The sequence below is a fragment of the Onychostoma macrolepis genome, chromosome 11 (assembly GCF_012432095.1).
Source record: "Onychostoma macrolepis isolate SWU-2019 chromosome 11, ASM1243209v1, whole genome shotgun sequence".
Lineage (NCBI taxonomy): Eukaryota > Metazoa > Chordata > Actinopteri > Cypriniformes > Cyprinidae > Onychostoma > Onychostoma macrolepis.
Genome location: NC_081165.1, coordinates 22315200 through 22326304, shown reverse-complemented (window position 1 = coordinate 22326304; position 11105 = coordinate 22315200). Strand labels below are relative to the sequence as shown.

Here is an 11105-nt window from a genome sequence, read left to right as displayed (position 1 = left end):
CTCCCCCCCTCCCTTTGTGTGTCTTGTGACTTATGTAACTCTAGCAGGACCTTTTATCAGAAGATTCGAGAGTATGATATTTTGGAGAAGAGAAGGACGGTCACAGCACTGAAGGCTGGAGAGGACAGAGCAATTCTCTTAGGCCTCAGCATGATCCTTTTCTCTGCCATGATGTACTTTGTGTTAGGCATCACAATGGTGCGCTCTTACTCAGACAGGTAAAGACGCCCAGAATCCTTCTCAAGAACAGAACTGCACAAAAATACACTAAAACCACAGAATTAAAGGGGCATTCAGTAATTTCTCCCCATTCAAATGCCGAATCGAATAGTAAGACAAACACAAAGAGGAGAAAATACTGTAGCAGGCAGAGCAAATTCACTGTTCACGAAGCACAAAATATTGGAAGAAAGTCCTAAATACTAATTTGGGGGTGGGAGTTTATATGAGGGGATCTGACTGTCTTCAGAAAAGTTTAGGTGATATTTTTTCATCTTACCTTCATGTTTATGCATATTTATGTAGTGTTTAAAAGTGCAGTGCTGCTTTGTTTACAGCGGTAACCAAGGAAATACTACAGAGAGTCTGTCAGAGAGTCACAATCAGTCCATCTGCGGTTTTTGTTTCAGGCAGATATATTTTATGTAGCATAATTTCGCAAAGCTAAAGTCAGACCATTCTAATTTTGAAATTATACTAATCTAAATTACATCAAAAACTGCTCATGCTACATGTAACATGTTTGTTTGGATTGTGATTAAAATACAGTGGTTCTGCAACTGTTTCAGGCATTCTCATTCACGCAAAGGCACAGTCAGTGAAAAACGGTGATAAACCATGAAACCGCTAGAATCCTAAAAATTAATAAAAATAAAAATCATCCAGAACTACAGAGTACCTTTAAATAACCTCTAAATTGAAGAAACAAATGTATATGCTAATGTATTCATATTTAAATTTCATCACAGATGTTTGTCATTTCTGCTATAGATCCTTTTCACATTTCTAAGTTTGGAAAGCAGAAGTAAACTAGACTTCTATAGAGCGAATATTATTTTTGCATTATAATGCACTCAAACTGCAAAATAAAAAAATAAAAAAATACAATTAAAAAAATTTTAAAAAAGGAAAATCATTTCTGCATTACTGATAGATAGATAGATAGATAGATAGATAGATAGTTCATGCAGTTACACTTTTTTTTTTTTGCTAAATTTATGTTAATTTCTGTGTAAATTCTCCAGCACAGTCTGTGAAGATAGCCTCGTGGGCAGCGCGTCGATATTGTCACAGCTCACGGGGAGCACGGGACCCAGGAACGAGGAGATGAGGAATTCACAACACGGGAGTTTAATATACAAATAGGAACACAGATCACAGGCAGGGTAGACACTTAAAGACCGACAAACACAAACTGAAAGGACTGGGGGTTTTAAAGACAGGACAATCAAGGAACTAAGGAGACACACCTGGAATCAAATTAACACAATCAGACTGGGAAGAAACTGGGTCACAGGGAACACATGGGGAGCAAAAACACAACAAAACAGTCCAGGGGCGTGACATTACTTCCCCCTTCCGGAAGGTGCGTCCTCGCACCGTGGAACAATAGAGGGGGGGAAACGGGTGGGAACAAAGGTGGAGGCTCAGGAGGAGGACGGACCACCGGGAGGGGGCCGGCTGACAGAGACCAGGGAGGTGACGAAGGAGGGAGGAGCCAGGGAGGAGACAGGAGGGACCCGGAGCAGGAGGAGCCTGGCAGGACCCAGGCCACAGCCATGATGATGGCCCACGGTGTAGCCGACGGAGGGAGGAGCCATGGAGGAGGCATGGCCGCCGACTCCAGGGGGCCGACCAACGGCGGCGGAGCAGGTGGTGGAGGAGCCCGAGGCGGAGATGGAGATGGAGAGCCGACGAGCCAGGGGGATGCCGAGGATCCGGGGGGCCAAGGTGGAGCCGAGTGCTCTGGCGACCGAGGCGGAGCCAGAGCGATTGAGGACCAAGGTGGAGCTGGCGGGAGGAAGGAGCCCAACTGAGCCGGTGGGACGGAGCAACGAGGTGCAGCCGGAGGAGCGGAGTCCTGAGGCGATGGCGGGACGATGCCTGACCAAGGTGGAGCCGGAGGGACGAGGGAGCCCGGTGGAGCTGGAGGATCGACGGGTGACGGTGGAGGCGAGGGAGCTAGGAGCCGAGGTGGAGCCGCTGGGTCAACGGGCCGAGGCAGAGTCCGGGCCGAGGAGGTTGGAGGCGGGTGGGAGGGTGGGCATTTTCGAGGAGCGGGCACTGGAGGGCATTTTCGAGGAGCAGGCACTTGAGGGCATTTTCGAGGAGCGGGCACTGGACGATAGTCCACTGGAGCCCCCTCAGGGCTGAACAAGGGAACCAAGGACGAAGGAGGGCTGGACGGGACCAGCAGGGATGACGGAGAGAGGAGAGGGGGCAGTTCGACTTCCAGTTCAGTTTCCCAGTCTATCAAATCCTCCTCCATGTCCAGCAGCCCCAGATGGATAATCAGCTCACCCTCAGCCACGGTGCAGGGGGCTCCACTCCACGCTCACACCGTCCACGGCTGGCTCCCTCGCGATGGGCACTGTCGCTGGCTCTCGCACCTGATCTGACGTGTTGGGCTCAACTTCCGGGGCGATCTTCCGCTCAGTAGCTCGGCTTCGCGCTGGCTCGCAGATCCAGCGGAAAATGGTTCTCCGTCATCGGTGGGCTCAGGCTGATGCTCCGCACCGCGGGGAGTTGGTGGGCTGGGCTCTGGGTCTGGAGTGGATCTGGTGAGATCATCCTCAGGAGAGACGGTGAGGGGCGATCCATTTCTCACCAGAATCCACTCCACGAAGGCGGCGAAATCCTCTCGAGGACCATCCTCGGACGACAGCGCTCTGCACGCCGTATTCAAACTTGCGTTGTAGAAAGAGCAGAGCGTGCCGTCCGGGTAGCTGGTGGCATTAGTTAACATCAGGAACAGTCTGGTGTGGTCCTCGAGAGATCGTTCCCCCTGCTCCAGCAGGAGGAGGAGGAATTCGGGCCGGACGAGGGGATCCATAGGGCACAACGGAAAGAAAAAACACTGGGTAAAATGAGGAAACAAAACGGAGGGAAAATACGGAGGTTACTGTTTTAGGGTCGGTCTTTCTGTCACAACTCACGGGGAGCACGGGGAGCACGGGAACCAGGAGACGAGGAATTCACAACACGGGAGTGTTTCCCGATCCCGTCCCCTCTCTCTCTCCAACTTTGTTTCCTGTCTAACTACTGTCCTATCAAATAAAAGGCAAAAATGCCAAAAACAAATCTTTAAAAAAAAGATTTCATTCTGAACAGAATTGCAGTCTTCATATTGTTGTCCGCTTCTGCTTATGAAATGCCCATAAACATGATCACTCAGTGTAAAAAACTAATTATATTGTCCACAATGCACCAAAAATTTGCCGATTCCATCCTTTTTTGACCATAACACGCAGATTAGAGAACATTACAACATAGGAGCGGAATTGAGTTCTGTAGAGTAGAGGTCTTCACGGGTCCAAAAATTCGTAAATGACCCGTAAATGTGCTGCACTGAATCGACCCGGACCCGTATTTTATTTGAAAGTGGGACCCGAACCCGTGCAGACGCGAGAAATGCCTTAAATGTACTACCCGTACCCAACGCGGCCCCGACCATTTATTCAAAAGTTGGACCCAAACCCGGCCGTGAAGACACAGACATATTGCACAGCAAACTGCTATTAAGTCAATAAGTTGCGAGAGAAAAAAACGAATTCCCTTACTACTGTTAGTAGCCTTCTCCCCTGACTGCGATGCATACAATCCTCCTAGCCAATAAATTTCCATCCATGTTAGGCTGTTTGTTCCTCTCAATTGCCGACTGAAAGAGCCTTCTTAATCCACTGATTGTTGCTTTAAAAGTCTACATGTTGTCACGGTCAGTGTCGGATGACTAATGCAGTCATCTTTTCTCCATCTCGAGTCAACTTCGACTGTTGTGTTTACACAACAAACACGATACTTTTTTTTGGTTGTAATAAAGACTCGGAGCAATTCTTTTTTAGCAAAAAACGTGCAGAACAAGAAGTGCGTTACACTTTACTGCTTGCGTGTTCAATAATTTTACAAACTGCAAGTTACAAAACACACACATGCTGACTGACACTGATCACTGGCGGGTGCGGTGTTCTCCGATCGAATCGGGTAGGCTATTACACAAAATGTTAAACAGACCCGGGACCCGAAGTAATAGATTGGGACCCGACCCGGACCCAGCTGACCATTTAAAATATAGACCCGAACCCGTACGGGTCCCGGGTCCTCGGGTCCTCCGTGAAGACCTCTAATGTAGAGCTCTTCCGAATACCACTGACCCACCACAGATTGCACACAGATAAGAGCTAGCATACACTGTAGTCAAAGGCAATTAAAGAGGCAGCTGAGCCTTTGGAATAGCCAAAGAACACAAGGTCTGTTATTCATAGAGTAGGAGACAAGGAGACAAGAGGCCTGGCACAAAGACAAACAGTAACATGTAATCGACCGCCACAACAGAGGGCCAAATCACCAATGTGTACCCTAGTGAATATGGAGGGTGACCCTGATATACAAATATTGTACTTAGTGTGTCACGACGGCTAAAAATAAGAGCAGCTTTGATTATATAATTTGTTGCAAGTTACAATGGGATGGCTCTAATTAGCTGTTATGTCTAGAAGAATATTAGCAAAATATTTAAGACTTTAATTAGCTATGTCAATTTTGTAGGCTTCTGTTTCTCGACATATTGGTTTTTGGTGTTTATCCATTATCTCAGCAAATGACCTGTTCATAACTAATAAAAATTTGCACAAGCAATAAAATCCTTATAGAAACAATGACCAAGGATTAAATCTAGCTCTGAGTGCACTTATTTCTTAAAGGGGGTCATCGGATGCCCATTTTCCACAAGTTGATATGATTCTTTAGGGTCTTTGGTTAAAATTTCTCAATGGTAGTGTAAAAACAACCTGATCTCACAGAATTCCGTGTAATGTTCACGGACTTAATTAACCCCGAATCTGTGGTGGCATCACGGAATCGCCGAAAATTCCGTGATGGGCTCACAGAAGGCATCAGTCGTGGTCCATGCACAGATTCACTGGTTCAACACCAGCGCTGCATCGGACCACGTAAAAAGAGTGACTCCGATGCAGTTATACTTTCACTGGAGTACCTGACCCCACCCCTACCCTAAACCTACCCAGTTCTGAACAATAATGATGACGATAAATTTCCCAGTATATCGCATCGGCATATTGATGCTAAGGGTTCCCTATTTAAAGTGTTGAACCAGTGGATCCATGCGTGGAGCACGGCTGATGCCTGTCACTGACTTACATTGGTATCACTTCTGTGAGCCCATCACGGAATTTTTTCTGTGAGCCCATCACGGAATTTTCGGCGATTCCGTGATGCCACCACAGATTCGGAGGTTAATTAAGTCCGTGAACATTACACGGAATTCTGTGAGATCATGTTGTGTAAAAAACACTTTTTTTACCCAGTCAAAATCAGCTCTGTTTTCATCAAGCCATTTTTTAGTCCATGTTGCTTTAAATGCTAATGAGCTCTGCTGGGGTGGGGTGGGGTGACGAGCAGTACTGTTTACTTTAGCCGCGAAACTGGCAAACTAGCACATTATTAGGAAAGGCGATTTGCAAAGATTCATAAAAAACCGTTATACTCACTTCTTCTGTAGTTGAAGCTGGATCAGGAATGATTAGCGCGAACACATACACATTTAGGCAGATCGGGGATCAGCGCATTCACTTCAAAGCGAAAGTAACGTTAATCCTCTGCGTCTTCAGCGGCTCAGATGTCGGGGGTAAATGACTGCTTTATTCATTATTACATCCAACAACAAAACACCTCAATCACTTAATCGGAGACATTCTTGTCTTCCCCTGCACCAGAGTCGACACAATGGCAGTCGTTCTGTTTACAGCTCACTCAGTTCTCTCAGCTCACTCAGGGCGGGTCTAAGGTAAGACGGCCTTGTCAATCAACTATCGTGGGAGGGGCCTGTTCAGAACTACGTCATTCTGACAGGAATCTCAGAACAACCTGATTTGAGAAAGGGGATTTTAAAAAAACCACTGGGTGGATTTTTATAATTGTGTACACACACTTCCAACACACATTTATGTTCAAACAACTTGAAGTGAATTTTGCATCCAATGACCCCTTTAAGAGCTCAAAGTTGAGTTGTAAATTTCTTGAAGAGGGTAAAGTTCAAGCTCACCTATAATAGTCAAAGGGAAAATAAGTCTTTGGGTGGAAAGGGGCAAATTCAATGAGGATGCCAGCACCAAACTAGGAAAATGATGCCAAGGGCGGGCACTCGTAATCTGCAAAATAATTCTGTAATTTGATGCATTTTCAAGTAAAACAGCATATTCACGACAAAAAGACTTGATGGTCTTTATGGGATAGAGATTGGTATAAATAGTGAGAGAAACTGATGATGTCAGCGGAAAAGTTGTTTTAGATGTGGAGCAATTTTTCTAAAATAAAATTATGATTAAGTTGTTTTTTGGAATAATGTGCATTAAAAAAAGTAAATATTGCCAACTTTAATGCTCAATCTACCTCCAATATATGCCCTTCAACAACACGCTTAGAAGAACTCATTAGCAAGTAATTTGATTTCTCCACAGGTTAAGGTTCACATTAAGTCTCAGTCCTGCTCCTCTAGATCTACCTCCCTGCAGGATTTCATTTCAGTATTAGTCAAACACACCTGAACCTAATCAATATTAAGGCACTTGAAAATTTGAAACTGTAGGAAGTTCTCCAGCAGCATGTTAACCACCAGCCATCTCGCTTCATCTTGTATGATAAATGCATTTAACGCCATTATAAATGATTTCTTAACTTTTTTCTACTTCTCTGCCCATTTCTTTTCTCTCAGCGTTTGGACAGAGGAGTCAAACTGCACAGTGCTAAACTCTAGTATAGTTGCTGAGATTAACTGCAGCTACAGCTGCGGCTCAGAGTGCAGGAAAAGCTCCAGGTTTCCCTGCCTTCAAGTATACGTCAGTCTGAACTTCACTGGCAAAGTTTTGCGGCTGTCATACAATGAGGAGTCCCATGAGGCCCACCCTGAGGTACACCACACCTAACCATATGCATTAACTATAGGGATATATGACATTACCTGTAAATAGTGATGCATGGGCAGTTCTTCTGTGACACCATGCACACTTGTTATTTTAAAGCTTCTGATTAGAGTTAAATTATTTTTGTTGATGTAATCCTATCAGGTTGCTTCTGTTAAATGTAGAAAAAAGTAGATTTTAACCTAAAACAAACCAGATTATTTCGATAAGTTACGACATTAATCACCCTTTTGGGTTGTTCAAAAAAATATTGTGTACAAACCACTAACTAACTAACTAAAAGCCCTTCTGGAGTATTGGTATTGTTTGCATGTTTCTAAAAATGTGTATGTAAAAACCATCAATCAACATTTTCCTTACAAACTGACCTCAATCATTGTTTTCAAAAAAGTTTTAAAATAAGTATTATGCTAATGTACTTAATATTTATATAACAATAATAATAAAAGTTCAACAATGAAGTCTTTTTCCTTCATTAAGAGACAATTGAATTACCCAAAATCTTCCAAAAACATCAAAATTTTATAAAAATATAATGAATTTAATTAATTTGATGTATGTATATTACATTTAATGTATTTTTGAATAATACAGTTACTGTCAAAAAATATATTTAAAAAAATAAATAAAAATCCACATATTTGAAGTAGTATTTTATTCCCCATATTTTTTTTTTTGAGAGATTACAATTAAATTGGCAAAAAAATAAAATGATATGAGCAAGCATATATCAATTTCATATATATCAATTACATTTATCAATTTCATATAATACATATATATATATATATTCATATATCATTTTCTATTTCATCAGGGCTCAGAAGTGCTTGTAACCTTTACGAGCAAACATTTACAGAAGCAAACCCCTACTAATCACCCATTAATGTAATTTTACATTTACATTTAGTCATTTAGCAGACGCTTTTATCCAAAGCGACTTACAAATGAGTACATTAGAAGCAATCAAAACCAACAAAAGAGAAACAACATGCAAGTGCTATTACAAGTCTTTTTTTTAATTTATTTTTTAAATAAGAAACAAGTAGATAGAATAGAAAAAAGAAAGCTAGTGTTAGTTTTACAAGAAAAGCTAGCAATTAGAGAATAAATATGCAATTGATGGAGGGTCAAATGTGTGTGTGTGTTTTTTTTTTTAATAAAAAGAAGACCGATAGATAAAATAAAATTAGAATAGAGAGTGCTAGAGTTAGAGGGTCAAATAAAGATGGAAGAGATGAGTTTTAAGCCGTTTCTTGAAGATAGCTAAGGATTCAGCTGCTCGGATTGAGTTGGGCAGGTTATTCCACCAGATGGGAACAGTTAATGAAAAAGTCAGTGAAAGTGATAAGTCTGAATTAATTAATTTAGGTAAAGGGGTGCAGAGCCAGTTGTGGTTATGTAGGCAAACATTAATGCCTTGAATTTAATGCGAGCAGCTATTGGTAGCCAGTGCAAATTGATGAACAGAGGCGTGACGTGCGTGCTTTTCGGCTCATTAAAGACTAATCTTGCAGCGGCATTTTGGATTAATCGTAGAGGTTTGATGGAATTGACTGGAAGACTTGCCAAGAGAGCATTGCAATAGTCAAGTCTGGACAGAACAAGAGCCCGAACAAGGAGTTGTGTTGAACGTTCAGAGAGAAAGGGCCTGATCTTCTTAATATTGTATAATATTTTAATTAATGTAACTATCTAAAAATTCACAATTTGTCCCTAAGATGACATCACGGTATGTTTCTGAGCATGATAAATGACCACGATGCAGCGCAGTACACAAACTGAACTGAATTCCTTTCTAGTAAATGTACTTCCTTCTTTCCCTGCAGTGTTTTTACATCCCAAAGTGCCGCAAGGATCACACGCTGATGCACAGCATTGTGATGAACATCTCAGAGCGACTGAAGACGCACCAGCAGGTTCTGTGTTACTATGACCCCTTGGAGCAGCAGGACAGCGTCCTCCTGACACGTCTCTATGGCCGCGGGGCCATCATTAGCTCGCTCCTCTGGCCCACGTGCACGCTGGTGGGGGGCACACTCATCATCGCCATGGTGAAGCTCACTCAGTACCTGTCTTTCCTGTGCGAGCAGATCAGCCGCATTAAAAGGTGAGACTGAGAGATACCTCCGACCAGAGAGACAGATGCTTTTGAGCAAGATCTAATCGCTGTGTTCCTTGCAGGATGGGGCTCTATTCCCTAACAGGAGCTTCTCACACCAAGGTCTGCACTCGGAAGTTTAACGGTGGCATACAGGATGGGGTTTGAATGTTTCCGCATGCGAAACTGTCAACAGACCTGTTTTCTACAGCGTTTCCACTCTCGTGGTCTTCCTCTGACGCTCCATCAGCCTTGTTAATTTGCCAGGTTGTGTTGACAAGGCTGAAGTAATGTTGTGAATGAGAACTTCCTGTACCATTGACTCAATAGAGCTTCTAGTGGTCATAGTTGGAACTTCTTACAATAACACTGGGTCAAGTCCAATCCTGAAACTCAAGGGTCAAAATATGTGGACATGTTGTGGGGTGTCAATTACACTTTCTGACCAGCAGATCGGGGACTCCATTCCAAGAAGACGCCACTGTGTAGCAATATGTCTTGACCAGCTGATGCTTATGTAATCACAGAAATTAAAAGTAGCATGTACATGCTACTGCCATCAGTGGTGACTGCTGTCATTCATGGCTCTTTGACAAACACCTGTGGACCTCTTCAAAGCCAAAGGTCATATGTTGATGGTGACTATACTGTATTTCTTAAAGGGATAGTTCACCCAAAAAAAGAAAAGAAAATTCTGTCAATTTATTCACCCTCATGTCCAACCTGTATGACTTAATTTCTTCTATGGAAGATACAAATATTTTCTTAACATTTTTCAATATGGTTTCATTTGTTGACATTAGTTTACATGAACTGCTCTAACAATGGACAAATTTTCTACAGCATTTACAAGTATATTTTTAAATCAAAAGTTGCATCTGTTAACATTAGATAAAGGCATAGTTTGTAATGCACTATGAACAAACACAAGCAATGGACAATTGTATTAATTTGTATCAACTAATATATATATATATATATATATATATATATATATATATATATATATATATATATATATAAAATATTTCTCATATTTAATGTTAACTAATGCATCTAATGTAAACACATGAGACCTTAAAGCTGCAGTCTGTAACTTTTTTTGGTTAGAAATGATCTGAAATCAATAATTGAGCAAGTACATAACCAGGCAGTGTTTAAAACTATCACCTTACTTTAGCCTGATAATTAAATCTATCATTTTGATGGCAGATTGTAGTCCAGTAAGGATTAGGATATGCGTTTATGAAACACGTGAATGAAATTAAATTATATTCCAGTTTTAAATGTGCTTCTGATTACAGACAGCCTGGGATTACACAGGATTTGTTTTTTAAAGAAAACCAGTTCGAAGGGAGCATAGTTTGCTTTTTGGGTTAAAAGAATTTCTTAATATGAAATTCAAATGGTATGACAATTAGATATTAGACTGTACAGAAATTGAAATCATGCTAATACACACTATACTCATAGTCACGCAATGCTGATGATGTTAACATTAATAATTTGAGAATAAAGTATAACAATAATAATAATTTTCACGGTTTGATGTGATATGAGCTAACCAATCTTTAGATTAAATCACCATTGGTAGTGTGATTTATTGTAATGTTTTTTTCCTCAATTGGTCAGAACAAATGTGGCAGACTTGTTACTTACTTGTTCAGATGACAATATATGGTGAAAATTCTTATTTGGGTCATATATTCCAAGACGTAGGTTAGAATCTGTGATTGCGAAGTACAGTAAATATCCACACTTGTGCGGTAACTGACCGTCACACATACTCCTCAAAACATTAGATTCATCCGCGCTGGAGTCGTGCCGGCGCACAACTCACGCAAGGA

General features: G+C 41.8%; 2 protein-coding genes across 10 annotated transcripts in view; both read left to right on the top strand.

Annotated features, from left to right (window-relative positions):
- Nucleotides 1-10214, top strand: part of si:ch211-247n2.1 (calcium-activated potassium channel subunit beta-2) — a 33741-nt gene extending 23527 nt beyond the window's left edge. For 6 of the 9 annotated variants that reach the window (XM_058791765.1, XM_058791762.1, XM_058791770.1 and 3 more), the window contains 4 exons: nt 45-218; nt 6950-7145; nt 8987-9267; nt 9342-10214. In XM_058791765.1, coding sequence (XP_058647748.1) covers nt 45-218; nt 6950-7145; nt 8987-9267; nt 9342-9426 — 736 coding nt within the window. In that variant the 3' untranslated portion in view covers nt 9427-10214. Of the gene's footprint in view, nt 1-44; nt 219-6949; nt 7146-8986; nt 9272-9341 lie in introns of those variants that run through there. The other 3 variants (XM_058791763.1, XM_058791768.1, XM_058791767.1) reach the window with 3 other exon arrangements.
- On the top strand, nt 225-2193 carry LOC131549513 (uncharacterized). Its single transcript, XM_058791772.1, has 2 exons — nt 225-2058; nt 2113-2193. Exon 1 carries the CDS (start codon nt 1524-1526, stop codon nt 2034-2036), a length of 513 nt encoding a protein of 170 aa, XP_058647755.1. The 5' UTR covers nt 225-1523; the 3' UTR covers nt 2037-2058; nt 2113-2193.
- Nucleotides 10215-11105: the final 891 nt, after the last annotated feature.